Genomic DNA, 17,140 nt, shown 5'->3' with positions numbered 1-17,140 from the left:
ATGAAATTCAGATTGGAAGGTGTCGAGGAAGTCTTTTAGCAATGTTAATATACCAGGGAATAAGAAGAAAAAATTCTTTTATTTTTTGTGTTTTTATTGTTAAGTTTTTATGTTGTGTTAAATGTAATGTCTGTGTTTATGTCTGTGTGCTATAACCAATAACTTTTTTGGGGGGGGGGAATAAATACCGTATATTTGCAGCTTCATACATGTTATACTAAAGCTGGAGCAAGCAGAGGGATACCTGCATCCAGCCTGGTCAAAGGAAGTGAGGAACAGGAAAGACTATATTGCTCTTTCTTCTCCAGGTGAAGAGGGGAAATGACATCACAGAGTCTCCTCTCTACCAATTGTATTTCAGTGGTCTGAGCATTGGCCTATCAGCAATCCAGTTCTGTGGAATTAGCCCCTCCTCAAGCTAACTAGCTAGAATATAAAAAAAAAATTCCTTCCAATAGCACCTTAAAGACCAACTAAGTCAGTTCTTGGTATGAGCTTTCGTGTGCATGCACACTTCTTCAGATACACAGCTAGAATATGTATTTGTTAGGTTTGGCTGCTAATCTCCCACAGGTCCACATGCTGGGAGTTAAGCTACCTCTGTATTATGGGACTAAAGCCCATTTTCACCAGATATGTGGAATATGACCCTCAAGTGGCAGGTGTGTGGGCAAAACTTTGAATTTATCACAAAACAAAACAAAAACCTCAACAACTTTGGTCTGTCCCAGGCACTGGCAGGCGTTGCCACGTTGCCGAGTATTGGTTCCATTCTAATCACGGGCATAGTCGTAAAATGAAAAGGTGTAGGGCATGGTTTAAGTGTGCTTTTCCCCTATGCCACCCATAACCCCCTTCACTGGCAGAACAGCTCCACTGGCATATTGGGAGACTTCTGCCAGAGCACATGTCGTATCAGTGCTATCAGGCCAGAGGTGATAACAAGAAAACGGGCTTCGGCAGAATCCGAGACCAGGGAGAAGAGTCAGCGGAAGAAGTTTGGAAGAAATTCAAAGACTATTTACAGAAATATTACAAAATTAATGAATGTTAGAATGATGTCGGATAGAAATTAAGCGGTTTCCAGCTGTAATGTTTTAAGAGAATATGGAAAAAAGGTTTAGAAGTAGGTTAAAACTTATTGATAAGGATTTGCTGAACTAACAATTGAATTGGAATACAAAAAAGGAAGGTACGAGGAGGTCTGGGAAATAAGTTAATGAAAAATAAGTTATTGAAATTTTGTGTGTTTTTAAGTATTTTTTGTTTTGGTATTTTTGTTATATTTTTCTTTTTTCTTTTTTATTGTATTAATATTGAAAACTTTAATAAATATCTTATAAAAAAACAACAAGAAAACGGGCTTCTTCAGTAGTGCTCCCTTATCTAAGGAATGCTTTCCCAAGGGATGCTTGACTCTGACATTGACATCTTTTGGTGCACTAGACAAACTAATCTCTTTTTCCCCAGGCATTTGTTTTTATTTGTAATTGTCTGTTTTCCTTTAGGGGTGTGGTGAAAGTTTTGTTATTAATGGTTTAAGTAGCTTACAGTATTATACTTGACTTTTTATTATTTTTCATGTTATTTTGTGCATTTTACTATTATTTGTTTAAGTCACTTAGAGATGTTTCCCTAAAGCAGGAGTGGCCAACTCCCAAGAGACTGTGATCTACTCACAGAGTTAAAGACTGATCAAAGTTGTTGAGCTTTTTTTAGGGGATGCAGGGCAAAAATGGGCTTTTTAGGGGAGCCAGCGATCTACCACAGACGCCCAGTGATCTACCAGGAGACAGTGTTTTACCTGTTGGACGTGCCTGGCCTAAAGCAACAAATATGCATAATAATAGTCCAGTCTCTGGCAGTATAGGCAGGCTTCCACCACTATAGGATTGCATCCTAGCAGAATTGTTATTGAATTGGCAGTCCATACAACTTTCCATGGCAGTCCATGGCAGTTCATGCAACTTTCAGTATACAGTGGTACCTTGGGTTAAGAACTTAATTTGTTTCAGAGGTCCATTCTTAACCTGAAACTGTTCTTAACCTGAAACACCACTTTAGCTAATGGGGTCTCCTGCTGCCACCAGAGCACGATTTCTGTTCTCATCCTGAAGCAAAGTTCTTAACCTGAGGTACTATTTCTGGGGTAGCGGAGTCTGTAACCTGAGGTACCACTGTACCTATATCATTATCTACATTTAAGCATGTTCTAAAGCAAACTTCCTTACATATTTTAGAACAGCGCGCGCACACACACACACACACAAACAGGATGAGGAACTAGAGCTACATGTTGCAATTCTACAGGGGTCAGAGGCAGAAAACTAAGCACAATTAAGGTTCTTGGAAATCTAAGCTTTCATTAATAAAATATAGGTTCTAGCCCTTATGGCTGCAGAAGTATGTTGTGCTTGAAAATGCATGGGCCATACCTGCTGAAAACATATACCGTAAGCCAGTGGTTGTGGGGTGGAGCATCAGTGCCCTGCCGAGTTCATTGCCCAGCCCAGCAGAACCAGAATTTTGCAGTGAGAAATAACAGAAGGTTGCTAAAAAAATTCTTTTGTGTAGAATTTAGATTGCCTAAGAATGGAGTTTATTTTCTTTTAGGTTTAATTCAGGAGTAAGAATTTGGCCCGCCCCCCCCAATATGCTGTTGAACTATGAGTCCCATCATCCCTTACCACCGACCATGATGGCTAGAGCGGGTTGGATTTGGAATCTAGCAACATCTGGAGAGCCACAAGTTCCTCTTCACTGATCTAAATATATGCAAGTACTGGCAATAACTCAGTTGGAAACAAGTACCAACTATTTACTTTAAGTTACTTCCTCCTAATATATAACCGAGGTGACCAAGAAAAAACTACTTAGTACTTTTGTTTCGATTTGCATAGCTTATTTCTGAAATGTTCATTACATATTTGTGAATCAATAAAGGAGTGAATGCATTGAGTATAAGGGATGTATAATATACAAATGACGGGCTATTAAACATTTAGTTTCAAACTCCCCAAGTGCTAAGGAAATACTAGTGCATACCTGTGCCATCAAGCTGCCCGAGGCAAGAATATTCTGTTAGAACACCCAGTTCAAAGATGTACTGAGCATTATCAAGTGGGCATCACTCCGGTGCAACTGTCACTCATTTAAATGAGGCTCACTCAGGAACCTTCAGCAAGCCCCACAAACAATACACAGGTTGTGCAGAAGCAATCAATAGCAGCTGACAATTGATCACCCGAAAAAAATCTAGTCGTACCTTGGTTCTCGAACGTAATCCATTCTGGAAGTCCGTTCAACATCCGAAAACGTTTGAAAACCAAGGCGCAGCTTCTGATTGGCTGCAGGAGCTTCCTGCACTCAATCAGAAGCCGCATCGGACGTTCGGCTTCCAAAAAACGTTTGAAAATCGGAACACTTACTTCCGGGTTTGCAGTGTTTGGGAGCCAAAACATACAAGTACCAAGGCATTTGAGAACCAAGGTCTGATTGTATTTCTTTTGAGATATTAAAAAAAACTATTGCAAATGGCAGACTCTGGCTTTTCCCCATGCCCAGCAACATCCTTTTTATTTAATATGCAGCTTGAAGATGAGTTCCAATGATCTTACAAGGTGGCTTACTACCGTATTTTTCGCCCTATAGGACGCACTTTTCCCCCTCCAAAAATAAAGGGGAAATGTTTGTGCATCCTATGGGGCGAATACAGGATTTCGCCAAAGCCTGGAGAGTGAGAGGGGTCGGTGCGCACCGACCCCTCTTGCTCTCCAGGCTTCAGGCAGCTCTGCGCAACCCTCGGGAGCCCGGCGCGCAGCCACGCCGGGCTCCCAAGGGTTGCGCAGAGCTGCCTGCACTCCTGGGCTCGGCGCAGCTCCGCGCAAACCTCCCGGGCGTGCAGCCAGAGCAATGCAAACCAGCCAGAGCAATGCATGCAGCTTCGGCATCGCTCTGGGACCCGTTCTGGGGGCTGGGGAAGCTCGGGCTTTCCCCAGCCCCACGCCTGTGGGGGATTTTTTTCCCTTTATTCCCCCCCCCCAAATCTTGGTGCGTCCTATGGGCCGGAGCGTCCAATAGGGCGAAAAATACTTTGTGAAAAGTGATATTGTGCTACTGCTACTGCTTGGGGGGGGGGGGAGAATAATTTGCCCAGCATTGCCACTTCCCTCTGTCTGTCCCACTCCCCAGACTGCTGTAAGCAGAAAACTGGTGAAGTTAAAAACAGTTTAAAGATAGGTAAAATCCCAGTGTAAAAAATTTGAGCCACTAGGCAGAGGAGGAAGGATAACAATGAGTCCTGGATCCAGAACTATTATATGATACAAGGTTCTTTCCCCAATGCTTCTGTAGACTTTCTTTGCTGTATATAAATAATGGGATGTGACCAAGGCAGTTTGCAACTGTTGAAATGTAGAAGAACAGACAAATTGTGGAGACAGTACATTTATTGAAACTTAGAATAGTAATAATATGAGCTGGGAATTAGAAAGTTTCTGAAAGATTATGTGAAACCAGACCAAAGTTTGTGACCATCAACAGCTGAGACACCATTGCTTTAAAAATTAAGAGGTGGTGGGAAAATAGTTATTGTTCCAAATTAAGAGAAAACACTTCAATAAAAACCAAACAGATACCCACAGATGAGTGTCTTTTGTTGTTTTAAACATGATACACTCTATCTAACCAGCAGCAATTAAACTTTTCTCACATGAGACTGCAGACCTAGGCCATTGCTAGCCTTGTTTGTTCACAACTTTTAGTTGCTATTAACACACTGGAATAGATTCCTATTGATATGTATTAGTCAAAGCATTCCATTCCAGCTAAGAAAACCACAATGCTTTACACCACACAATCCTCCAGATTTTAATTTGGAAGTTTCTTCAGAGCAGTGGGAATGCCCTGAAATACTTTGCTGACCTAGGAAATGTATACTCAAAGGACAGCAAAGCTGGGATTTATGAGTACCAACCAAGTGTTCAGTCCAATTGTTATGATGCGACAAACCAAGGCTGAATCCTGTCAAATGAACAAGCACTCAGATGTCATCTACAGAAACACTAAATATATGGCCACTTTAAAAAAGAATAACCCCATTTAACTTTAACACAGTACTGGAGAATCAGGTCAGAATGTTATGCCTTTTGCAATACAAACTTAGGCTGGAATACGTCTCTCAATCAATTTACACAGGGTCAATTCCCACATTTTCCCGTAGATCTCAAAGTCAGGACACAGTAAACCTGGCCATAGGTTTATATTGTCGGCAGACGACATTAAATGAGGAGACAAGCAAGTTCCCATTTATTCGTCTAGGTTTTACCAGCTCTTTTCACTCCTCTATTCTCCAATCCAAATATGCCTGATTCCACTCACTGCTGTCTTTACAAATACTTTGAAAAGCCTTTTCTGCTTCTAGCAAATATGAAAATCTCGTATCCCATAATGCAGTTTAAGTACAATTTAAAGCATCCCAGAATCACGATTACTGTTCTAACATTCACATTGACTTTCTGCCTCCCTTCCCACTCCTCTTCCCAAACTAACCCACACTTCCAAATAAGTTGCTGCAAAGACCCTCTTTTTTGAAGGCACCCTCAGAGTTCCTGCAGGAAGACACAGTCCTGACCACCTTTATAATGCAGTCCCATCAAAATTATTTTCAGTGCCTTATGCTAGGTGGGACACACAGTAGCAGGGCACCCAAATGGAAGAAATGTGGTCAAGGCAGGAAGCGAAAGGTTAAGGAAGACACGTTCCCACATCCTTCCCGCTCAGCAGGAAGGGCTGGACAAAGCCAGAAACTAAAACACACTTTGCTGTTTCCAAAGTTTCTTGGAAATACGGGTCTGCCATCTGTCTCCACACTCACTGGTGAGGAACCAAAAGCCACAGTAGGGAGAAATTGAGGGGGGGAAGCTCCACCCCCCTACCCAACCATTATGCTTCTAGTTAATGTTCATGCCTTCCTCAGAGAGTTTTCATGCCTTTTCATCCTATCAAACCTTCACTGCCTTCCATTCAGAGGGAAGCAACTTCCACCAGGACAAGTAACACTTAAGGAGCGCGCAGAGCCCATGAGCCCTGCCTTCATTTCAGTTTCTGCTGTAATCCCCTTCCTTTGTCCACCTTAGAAAAATAAAATCAACACTAAGAACATATATAACTTATTTTTAAATTATTTTAAATGTCTTTTAGGAGAAAGACTGCAACAATTTTAAATAGCCCTATGCCATCTCCTGTTGGTTCGCGACCTTCAAATCAGTCTGACAGGAAACATATCCCCATTTCTTTCCAGTAGGACTGGAGGGGAGGGGAAGCACATGGAGAAAGATGGGTGCATCTTTTCACAGCTTCAAGGGCTCCACATTCTCATACCAATAATAAAAATGTTTTACAAAGGGGTTCGGGCATTCACACAAGGCAGTGGAGATCACTACGAGCAACATGCCCTCAGCAGACGGCAGCCCAACCTCAGTAGTTAAAAACGGGAATCACTTGGGGAGAGGTGGCAGGGGAGGGGGAGGTTCTGAAGGTAAAGGGGGCGGCCGTGGTTTATCCACACTCGCAGCAGCCCTGGGGTTCAAGTACTCGCCATATGAATGTACAAAGTCAAAGGTGGGAGGCTGGGTGGGTTGCATGCCCTGTGCGCTGAGCAAGGAGTGCAGCATGTTCACTGTATCCTGGTAATCAATGGCCTGGTTCATGTTATGCCCATTGGCCCCGGCAGTGCTCTTGTCCAGTTTCCCAGGAGCCCCTCTGGTTTTGCTGCCCTGGACAAAAGGGAGACCAGCTGCATCCAAGCTATGCCCAGGGTGCTGGGGAAAGGGAAATGGCATGGGGGCCCCTTTTGAATTCTTGCTGATTTTCGGCTGATGTTCATGTGCTGCAGCTGAGGCCTCCTCAGAAAGTGGTCTCTTGCGGAAGGAAGAAATTGGGACAAAACCTTTATGGGATGCAATGCCACTTTGGTTACCATGCTTGGAGTCCACTGGCCGCTTGGTGCTGGCAACAGGTTGTGCATGTGAATGTTTGTGAGAATGGTGGTTGTGGTGGTGGTTAGAAGAATGGACCTTATGTTTTTCCTTGTGCTCTCCTCGGCTCTTGCCGCTACTTTCATCAGAAGAGCCCGGCCGTTCTGACAGAGTCGGCACCTTGATGCGCATTTTTATTTCCTCCGGTTTGGAGGAAGAGACAGCAGGCTTGTCCCCTGGTGCAGTCAGCCGAACTTTGAGGGCAGATGAGGTCTTATCAGGCTTTTCAGTGGGGAGCCGTTCAGAACCATCAGAGCTGCCACCCAATGGGATTTTCAGAATGATGGGAGATGGGTTATTCTCTTGCTGCTGCACATCCCGTTCCCGCTGCTGTTGCACAAGCAGGTTCTGAGCAGCATAGGCATATTGAGAACGTACATTTGCCTCCATGTTTTCCAGCTCACGTTTCTGTGCAGCTAGTTCTTCAGCATGTTTGGCACGATACTCCTTTAATGATACTTTTGCCAGTGGTGCACTTTTAATGCTCTGCTTAGAGAAGGGGCCACTACTGTTATCGAGATGTGGATGATCTGTGCTGGAAGACATTTCACTGGCCCTGTGGCTGACCTCCAATTTATGTGACGGGTGTTGAGCCATCCAGCTGTCTGCTGACATCACATCTGTGCCAAGGTCCCCTGGAGAGTCACCTGCTGCACCTGAAAGCGAAGCAAGGCCTCCAGCTGTCGAGGAAGTAGACATGCTCATCAGACCCGCAATGGTTGTGTCAGAGGAGCTTCTGGAGATCATGCTGAGAATGGTCTGTTCTGAGAGGCAATCATCATCACCTTGATCATCAGTCTTTGATTTCCTAGCTGCCTGGCAGGCCTAGGGGGAAAAACAAAAGCAGTACCAACTTTAGAATGCCAGATCTCTCTCCTTGACGAAGGAAGGAAGGAAGGAAGGAAGGAAGGAAGGAAGGAAGGAAGGAAGGAAGGAGCTGTCCTGTTTTGTTGCAGCTGTCCTGTTATGCCATTTCCATAAACAATTTTTTCATTCACAAATTGTCTTGCAAGAAAATAGAATACATCGCATTTCAACAGCATACAACATTTGATCCTGTCACTTTAGAAAATTCTATTATAGGAGAAGGCTGCAGTAAGGGGGTCTATACACGCCAGCTTGCTGTCTGATGAAACCTTTGGATAATTCAAAAAATACAGAAGGGTTTATGTAGAGAAGCATACACCTCTTGAATATTCATCTCCTCACAGCCAGAAGATGTTTATTATACATATATTTCTGGATTACTTATCAAACTGAAGAGCACACACAACTTTGCCAAGCCATGCTCAGAGTGTGCTGAGGACCTTACCCGCCAATTCCTGATTCGTTTCAGCCGGTTAGGAGTTTTCTCAAGGATCTGCAGGAATTCATGAGTAAGTTCTGCAAGATAAACACAAGAACACCAAGTAGTAAGAGGCGTGAAATTTACAAGCCAGAACCCAAAGGGTGCTTTAACTTCTGCCCTTGCCAGCAACAGATGGAGCATTCCTGGGACTAATGATACTGGCTCAAGTTATCAAATTAATCCCACTTAATTTTTTATTGCCATGCTGGAAACCTTGGTGAGAATGTCCCTTAGAAGTAAGATATCAAGGTAATAAAATACCTCATTGTGCATGGGAATGTATTTGACCTTGCTCCAAACTTACCATCCAAGAGTTCCAGAGTTACAGTGCCATCAACGTACTCCCACCAGTGCTTCCCGTCCATGGAGACTGGGATCTCCCAGTTGGACCACTTACAGGCCAAGTGGATGCAGACGCAGGCCACAACGGGAGGGGTGTACTGCAGGCTGAAGGTGGTTAGGTGAAGGCTGACATCACCAGCAGGGAGAGAGAAACAGAAAGCTGTAAGCTCCCAAGCCTGAACGGCAGCAGCACACACAACCGCCCGCTGGACAGACACTGCAAGAAGTGAGCATCCCTCAGCTTTAAAAGCCTTAATTATTCTGCATCGTCAAGCAGGCCCTGCTTAAAACAACACTGTTTCAGCCTTCTTCCACGAGGTTTTCCAGGAGCTCCCGTCAGCCTGGAGCTCCAGGACCCCCATACGGCCATCAGGGCGGGCAGAGGGAAAATGCTGCATTTGAAGTTACTATTTTGGGGTTCCACAGGGCTGGATTATCCAATAGCACCAGAGAACAATCTCAAGAGATTTGGGCTACTTTGCCCTTTTTCAAAGGAATTTTATTCACCAGGCCAATCTGATCAGTGATGGCAGTAGATTTTGGCATCAGATCCAAAAGCCAACAGTCAAGCAGTTGTGCCTTAGACAAATTGTAGTTCCCTTTAAGCTTTGGCCAATTCCACAGAGCATCAAATCATCTTGCATGACAACAACCTAATAGGAATGGGCCCCAGAAGGCTGATAACAAAGAGATGCTGGCAAGATACTACTTTACTCATGGTACATTTCTATCCCAACAAACTCTTCCGGAGACACTACAGGGCAAGGCATTGATTTGTAAATGGTGTCTGCTGGGACAAAAGTGGTCCTTGGGAGATGTGCCAGCTGCTCTTTCCCTCCCCTACAGGGATGAAACAAGGTGTGGAGGAAGAAGCAACTGCTGTGGTGATGGGACTTGCAAGCAGCGTTTTGAGAAGGATGAGGCCTCAAGCCCATTCCATCCCCCTCCTTCTAAATAAATTAATCTCCAGCACAATCAGTACTCTTTGCATATTATACATCAGCTGACTATATACTCTGCAACAAGGTAACCCAAATAACCAAATCTACATGTATGCTATTTTGCATTTTTAAAATCCTACAAGAAATTAGAAAGAGAACTCAAACCCCATTAATTGGTCAGAGGAAGGCCTATGTATCTACTCTCTGGCTTCTGAAATTTCAAAAGGCACAACATATTTCACCAAGTTTCTATATGCCCTACTTTTAAAAAAGAATAGTAAAATCCTAAGGATGCTGACTGCTGTGTTAAACACAAAATTCCCTACTTCAATCCTCCATGAAGTACAAAGCTGAAACATTTGAACAGCTGCATATACCAGGCCACATCTGAATTCAGAGAAAACTAGTTTGTATGAGTGTCTGAAACACTGTCAAGAAGAGCACTAAACTGAGCAATGTTTATCAGAACAAAATCTAAACATGAAATATAAAATCTATAGAACGGCAGCCTTTGCACACAATATAGTTCCAAAAAGTGATTTCAACCATGTTGCAGGGTTCAAATACTGAAGAGGCATCTCTCTTCTGGAGAACTCTAGATTGAAAAAAGCCATCTCAAGCCAACAATTTAGCTTCTTCCAAAAGAAAATCTAATTCTTTTCATCTCAGATGAATGCTGCTAAGTGTTCACTGACTTCTAGATGGAAAGATCCAGTCTGATCCACACTTAGTAGCAAAGCAATTTTAGCCTGGAATTATAAATAGCCAGCCACCTATGGCAAGCAAGAATTGTTTCAGGGTAACCAAGCAGGAAAATCCTAATAAAAGCTGTTTATTTTTTTGTTTAGGCCACAACATAGGCTAGTACATGAGCTAGTAGCATTGTCAACTTATTTTCTAGGAGATTTCTTCAGAACAAAACCTTAATTTATTCTAGAGTAAGACATGTACTGCCCTGATATTCAAATGCGCAATAAAGCATTTCTTCTGTAAGTTTAGAAGGATGTTCTTCTACAAATGCAAGAACTACATTCCCAAATAAAAAAGCTAATAAGAGTAAGCCTTCAACATGTACCTGTTGGTAGCCATGAAGTAGGACGTCTGTGCCAGATCCTTGCTGGCTGAAAAAAAAAGGAAAACCACGTGTTAGTGCTGCAAAGCACCTCTTTAATATACAATAATATTCTATTGGGAAATAGCTCAGCAATTCTATTCTATTGGGAAATAGCTCAGCATATTGAATTTACTTTGATTATATATATACTCATCAGCTGTAAATGCCCACTTTAATATTTCCATACTCTGAATATTTGTATCCAACTTATTACCACCATATTAAGCCAGAGTAAGGGGTGAATATTTAGTACAGCAAGACCCTCTGTTTATTTTACTTGTTCCTTTGACCAAGAAACAATTTGTCGACTAAGAAACGCAACCACTTCTGTGTGAAAGTGTCATAAGTGCTGTGCCAGAATCACAGCAGTGTTGAATCACTGCTTACCTCGCACTAGCTGTGTGCATTTCACCACATGAGTGTGAGGATGATCTATGGTGATCTCAAACCCTGGAAGAAAAACAGGTGACAGTTAGGTCATGGATATAACATACTTGTGCTTCTACATACCACAAATGCCTCTGGATCCTGGGAGGCAAGTAGATTGCTCATTCTTCCCCATTAAAGCTCATGCTGTTTTCAGTTGCAAGCAAGAAGAAAGCACAATATCTTCCTAGGTTCAAATGAATCTGTTATCCAGCACAAGAAAATGACAGAAACGTCTAGCTTCTAAGGTAACCATATTCTCTGCTGCAAATATACTAAAATATAACTGAACATTCTAAATCAGAAAACTAACCTGTATTAAAACAACAGGAAAAGAAAATTCTACAATCTACTGGAAGAGGGCTTTTCCTGTCACACCAAACACCAACAAGCAATGTTTTCCTCTTAAGCAACAGATGCTCACTGAGTATAAAGCTAGTTTTTAAATGGTTTCTTTTAAGGGGAAATGTTTAGCCCAGCTATGGACTGGTCTGAGAAGTCCCAGTGAGCAATGGCTCAGGAAAGACAATAAAAAAAAAATTATTGGAAGCCTTGCCTTCTGCCACACAGTAACAACTACCAGCAACAATTAAGTTAAGCAAGTTCTTCCTCTGCGATGTTCTTTGATGAAAGTGTTACTGGAATAATTTTGTTGTGTCCCTTGCAGCCAGCGATAACTTCTTTGTACATTGGGGACTATAATTTATATACCACTTGATTGTAAGAAAACCTCTGAGGTGTTTTCAAAAAAGTGTTTGAAATATCTGCATATAACAAGCAAGATTGGGCATCATATCATTCATCTAATTACAGTGAGAGATAGTATCTGTAAGCCAAGAGGTTACCAAAGGCATAGAAATAATATTGTTTCAGCTATCAAAAAACCTGTTTGAATTAGTTACAAAGTAGCAAAAGCTCAACATCAACAATTCATGTCAGTTTGTCTGGGTATCCAGTTCCCACCCTGCATGACCAAGCTAATCATACAATTGGAACAATAGGCTGTCATGTTGCTAAGCCTTCAATCCAGAGAACACTGCATGGAACCTGAACAATATAAATCCTGTTGAAAAAGAACCCAAACCAAATTTTGCATTCATATTGGTTTACAAGAATGTCAATAAATTCGCCCTAAACAAAACATATCAAACAAGTCATAAATTGTGAGGTTTGTCGCCTGGACTGATGCTCTCCCACACTGGCCAGCTGTGCCTCTGCCCTCCAGCTGTGAAGAAGACTGGGATTAGACTCTCCACTCTGCGGAACTTTCCTGGGTCTGAGATTCATGAAGCAGCCCGTCCGCTTGGAAAAACTTACCCAGGGTCTGCAGTATTATGCTCTCTAGAATGACCAGGTCTTGGGCTTGTTGCAGGTAAGCCTGGGGTTGAGAGGACAGGCAGGTTACTTGTGATGAGGCACTCTGTATCAAGCCTGCATATTTCTAACACTCTCTTGGGGAGGCAAAAAAATATCAAGGGGGAATCTTTATCATAGTCAATGCTGGAGAGAATTGGCACAAGCATCCCATTCCCAGGAAAAAAATGTTAAGTGCCCAATAGACACAATGCTTGCTCAAGAGGCTGCTCTTGATTCCATAATGGCTTCAACTGCCATGAAGTTATCAGTGTGTGTTTAAAAATTTGCCCTTTCCTTCAATTTGGCTTCAGAATAAAGCTTCCCCCTTGTTGGCAAGGTTAGATGTGCTGGTCCTGTCAGGAAGGGCTGTGGTGAGATGTAAAACAATATGCTTAACAATCCTTCTGTTTGAATGGCAGTGACAGGAATGAATTTCAAACAACGTTTTCTGTGTCACCATAAGAGGGTGATCCTGGCAGGCAATATCCACCCATTAATACAAACAGTGCTACACATCTGGCTTTAATTCACAACACTCTAGCAGGAACACACAGGACAGACAAGCTATTTGGCTTACAAAACCCCAGAGCTTTCTGTACTATGCACCAGCAATATTCAAGAACTAATTACTATTGTTCAGATAATATTCCAACAAAGCTGTAGCACTCTAGATCCAATGAAGCACAGGGGACTTGCACTGCCAGGATTCGTCCTTTCCCCTCCCTCACTTGTTGAGCACTGTATATGTTTCACAGGTATTCAGTTACTTACCTCACTCCTGGTATCTGGAAGCGCCTCTTGAGGATGCAAACAGGCATGAGCGACCTTGATGACATGCTCCAGTTTTCGCGGTTGCTCCTCCACCTTGGCTGCCAGGAAAAGGGCAGCTGGTGCTACAGACTTTACAGAGAAAATAAATTTAAATGCAACATCCTCTTTCAAATGGCAGCAAACCTCCTTGGTCTCAAAAAGTCCAGAGAAAGTATCTTAACAACAACTTAGAATTGGTAGTTCTACTATTTGACTAAATGTACACAAGCTGAATTGTATACACAAACATCAAAAGATTAATTTGGCAAGGCATCGTAACCTGCAGAACATACTGGATTGTATAAAACCCATGTTTTATATGAAAGCTATTAAACAGTAGACAACCAGTGCTAATTTGGGATATAACTACCTGGGTTTTCACACTGCACAAATTATGCACAGTAGAAGCTATAATTTAATGCAGAGGATGGTTTCTGGGAATTATAGGCTTATTTTTTTCCTTAAAAACATTATGACTCCAGGTCTTATCATCACAGGAAAACTAAGTTACAAAAATGAACAACTTCTACAAGGAACTGTGGGCGCAAGTTTTCAAGTTTTCCTGGGGCATTCTACTGCTGATCCTTAAGTGAAGACCACTGCTAAGCTGATGATCAATTTAGGAGCTACCTTGATCACCATAGAGTCCAAAACTTGATACAGATCTATTGAAATAGAAACCTAGGTTAAAACCATCCAGTTTTATATGGAATGTGTGCCCTGTTAGTTACAGCATCCAAGTTTTAAAATGTGTTGCCTCAGGAAGTTTACCTTCCCCTCTTCTTCAGCAAAAAATGGACATCAGCAAAATGGTATTGTTCCTATAAGCATTTGACCTAGGTGATGCCTCTAAGTTCATTCATGGATTTGCTATTGCTGTTGCCACTACATTTCACTCTTCTATTATCTTATTGTTTAACTATTGGTGTGAACTAGTGAACACAAAATGAATCTGTTCATGTTCTGTTCTTCTTTATGTATAATTGCTAGCGACCTTAAATGTATCTTTAGATCAGAAAAATGAGATCAAATGTTTAATAGAGATTATCCTCGCTCTCATACACTCTTCATAATAAATTATTTGGAATTAATTTCTGAAAAATGTGACATAGAATAAAACCTTTAAAGATTTCCACCACAATACTCAGCACACACCCTTTCTCTTAATCTGTGTGGGATAAGGGAGAATATGAAACATATCTATGTACAATTCTAACTAAGAAAAAGTACTAATACAAGTGATACAAATGTATTTTCAATCTTTGCTGGAAGGCACCCAGAGTGGCTGGAGAAACCCTGTCAGATGGATAGGGAAATAAAAAAATAATACTTACATTTCGATGAAATTGAGTAAAAGATTGAACCATGTAGAACCGATGCATGTAGACAATAGCCGTATTGATAGTCAGTTGGGAACTAGTATCTTGTGGTTAAGGAAAAAGCAGACAAAGGCTTTCCAAGCATATTTTAAAAGGGTTATCTGCAAACTGTAGGTTTTAAGGGACTGCACTGTCCCATGTATTCCAATCTTCACAACACACACTGATGTGAATCAGTGTTTTTGAGGTAACGTACATCACACATTAGCAAATCCCAGATGTCTACAAAATGATTAGAACACTTATCCTTCAGATGCAGGCTTACACAGGAAGTTCAACACCAATAAATGCTAAAACAATATTGGGCTGCAATGCTCTGCATTCTTACCAAGAGTAAGCACCAATGGGACTTCCAAATAAACGTGCATGGAATCACACTAAGTGCCATATGACCTTTAAGTAAACTCACTATACTAAGGCTACAGTCATAATAGCACTTATCTAGGAATAAGCCCCACTACACACAAAAGGATTCATTTCCTAGTAGACCTGGCTAGGATTGTACTGACAATAAAGAGACCCTCTCTCTGAACACACATCTAAACACACATACACATACGTTAATTTTCCAGGCTAAATCACATCTTTGAAATCAGAACCAAGCTTTAAAGCATTGCTAAGGGCTCACCAACATTTACTCTTCCATAATCAAGAAACCTAATACAAGAAACACTGACGGAACTTTGGCTGCATTTTGAAAAAAATATACCGCAATTAGGTATAACTAGCATTAACCTGCGCAAAAGAGAAATGTCCGTACAGGAACCAAGACTGGCCTCTTTTCCCACCAGCAAATAACCCTCTTAAAATTTAGCTCAAATCATAGATTCGCAATCCCAAGCCAAGCCGGCCTGCTAACAAATGAGTGCGCCTTCCAAGTTGTTGCTCAATAACTGCTTCCTCTCTCGGGCCTTGCAGCTCGATCAAGGCTTCAGGGCCTAGTCTCCTCTCCCCGACCCCACCTAGTTCCACCCCAACCTTCTCCGCGTCGCGGAGTCGACCCTCCGCCGCCAACCGTAAAGGCGTCCCAACTCCCACCCGCTCCCGGGCCAACGCGCGGTCTTTGTGGGACGCGGCCTAATAACGTGCCCCGTTCCAAGCCGGCCGCGAACCACCGCGAGGCCCCGGTCTTGGTCTCTCGCCCCAGAGGCTTCAGCCCCGGCGAGGCCTAGTTCGCCCAGCGGCCCAAGCGCGCTTCCCGCACCCTGCTCAGCCCAGCCCCAGCTCGAGCTGCCGCGGCCTAGTCCCCCAATGGATACACAGTCAGGCGCTGGCCCATATCCTGAAGCAGGTTGGCTGCCTGCTGCCGGTACGACAGCTCCTTGTCTGGGTCGAGCCCCGCGCGCCGGGAAGGGCTGCGCGCCAGCTGCTCTCGGCTGAAATACCAGCGCCCTCCGCCGCCTCCTGCTGCAGCCGCCGCGCCACACACCGCCATGATGGCCGCCGTCGCCGTCGACAACCACGCATGCGTGTGGAGACGCACGCACCGCGCACCGGCCTACGCTTGCGTGACCTCGCCCAAGAGAGTGCGTGCGTGCATGCGTGCGTGCGTGCGTACTTCCGTTTCCTCTCCCGCTGGGAGAAAGAAAGGAAGAGGATATGCGTGCCGAACTTCCGGTATTGGCTTGCGTAGGGGTGGGGCGTTGCGTTGACAGTTACGTTTCAGTGCGTCGGTCGATGCCTTCCATCTCTATGGCGATCGTCGTAAGGACTCGAAGAAGCGCCATAGAGGCAAAAATGGTAGAGTGACACACAAAGAAGAGGGACTCACATGAGTCTTGTTTTTGTTCGTTTTAGTCTATGCCAGTGTGGTTTTAACCTTCTGCACGTCTTAAATTACGCTGGCAAATTTTTAAGCGATCGTTTCACGCTTCCGCTTCGAGGTCCCCCCTCCCCCCGGTACAACCAAGCGGTGTATATATACAGCTTGGCAGCTGCGTGGCAGGGGGCAAATGGAGCCTCCCTCCCTGGCTGGTAGTGAATGGGAAGGAGGAGAAATGTGGGAGAGCTGGGCTAGGAGCAGGCAGAAGCCAGAGAGTGAGAACCATGCAGGATTTCTTCTTGAATCCAAGGCTGTGGCTATGAGAGAAGATCCTCTTGGGGTGTTAATGCTGTGAGCCCCCCAACGTAGGCTCAGGTTGTAAATAAGACCTCCAGTGGTACCTCAGGTTACATACGCTTCAGGTTACATACGCTTCAGGTTACAGACTCCGCTAACCCAGAAATAGTGCTTCAGGTTAAGAACTTTGCTTCAGGAAAAGAACAGAAATCAAGCTCCGGTGGTGCAGTGGCAGCTGCAGGCCCCATTAGCTAAAGTGGTGCTTCAGGTTAAGAACAGTTTCAGGTTAAGAACAGACCTCTGGAACGAATTAAGTACTTAACCCGAG

The 17,140-nt window shown here is 43.4% G+C and overlaps 1 protein-coding gene across 2 annotated transcripts; it reads right to left on the bottom strand.

Moving 5' to 3' along the window:
• Positions 1-4,430: 4,430 nt before the first annotated feature.
• CCNT1 (cyclin T1) lies at positions 4,431-16,286 on the bottom strand. Of its 2 annotated transcripts, XM_083729385.1 has the most exons (9): positions 16,013-16,286; positions 14,709-14,790; positions 13,336-13,464; positions 12,526-12,586; positions 11,170-11,232; positions 10,744-10,789; positions 8,690-8,853; positions 8,350-8,420; positions 4,431-7,862 (listed from the first exon to the last, which is right to left on the bottom strand). In XM_083729385.1, the coding sequence occupies exons 1-9, from the start codon at positions 16,186-16,188 to the stop codon at positions 6,498-6,500; spliced, it is 2,157 nt and encodes a 718-aa protein (XP_083585511.1). In that variant the 5' UTR covers positions 16,189-16,286; the 3' UTR covers positions 4,431-6,497. The 2 variants fall into 2 exon arrangements, 1 of the variants encoding a protein (XP_083585511.1); XR_014561837.1 differs by lacking the exon at positions 8,690-8,853 and having other exon boundaries at positions 16,013-16,229.
• Positions 16,287-17,140: the final 854 nt, after the last annotated feature.

This window comes from Podarcis gaigeae, assembly GCF_964106915.1.
Source record: "Podarcis gaigeae genome assembly, chromosome: 2".
In the NCBI taxonomy this organism is placed as follows: Eukaryota; Metazoa; Chordata; class Lepidosauria; order Squamata; family Lacertidae; genus Podarcis; species Podarcis gaigeae.
Note: the sequence above shows the minus strand (reverse complement) of the source record. Positions and strands in the feature narration are given on the sequence as shown.

Excerpts from the sequence above, each read along its gene's own strand:
- CCNT1 (XM_083729385.1), bottom strand. The coding sequence starts at position 16,188 with ATGGCGGTGTGTGGCGCGGCGGCTGCAGCAGGAGGCGGCGGAGGGCGC. Across the intron at positions 11,233-12,525 it reads CATAATACTGCAGACCCTGG|GGTTTGAGATCACCATAGAT; the intron begins GTAAGTTTTTCC and ends TTTTTCTTCCAG. Across the intron at positions 8,854-10,743 it reads TACTTCATGGCTACCAACAG|CCTTCACCTAACCACCTTCA; the intron begins GTACATGTTGAA and ends TGGTGATGTCAG.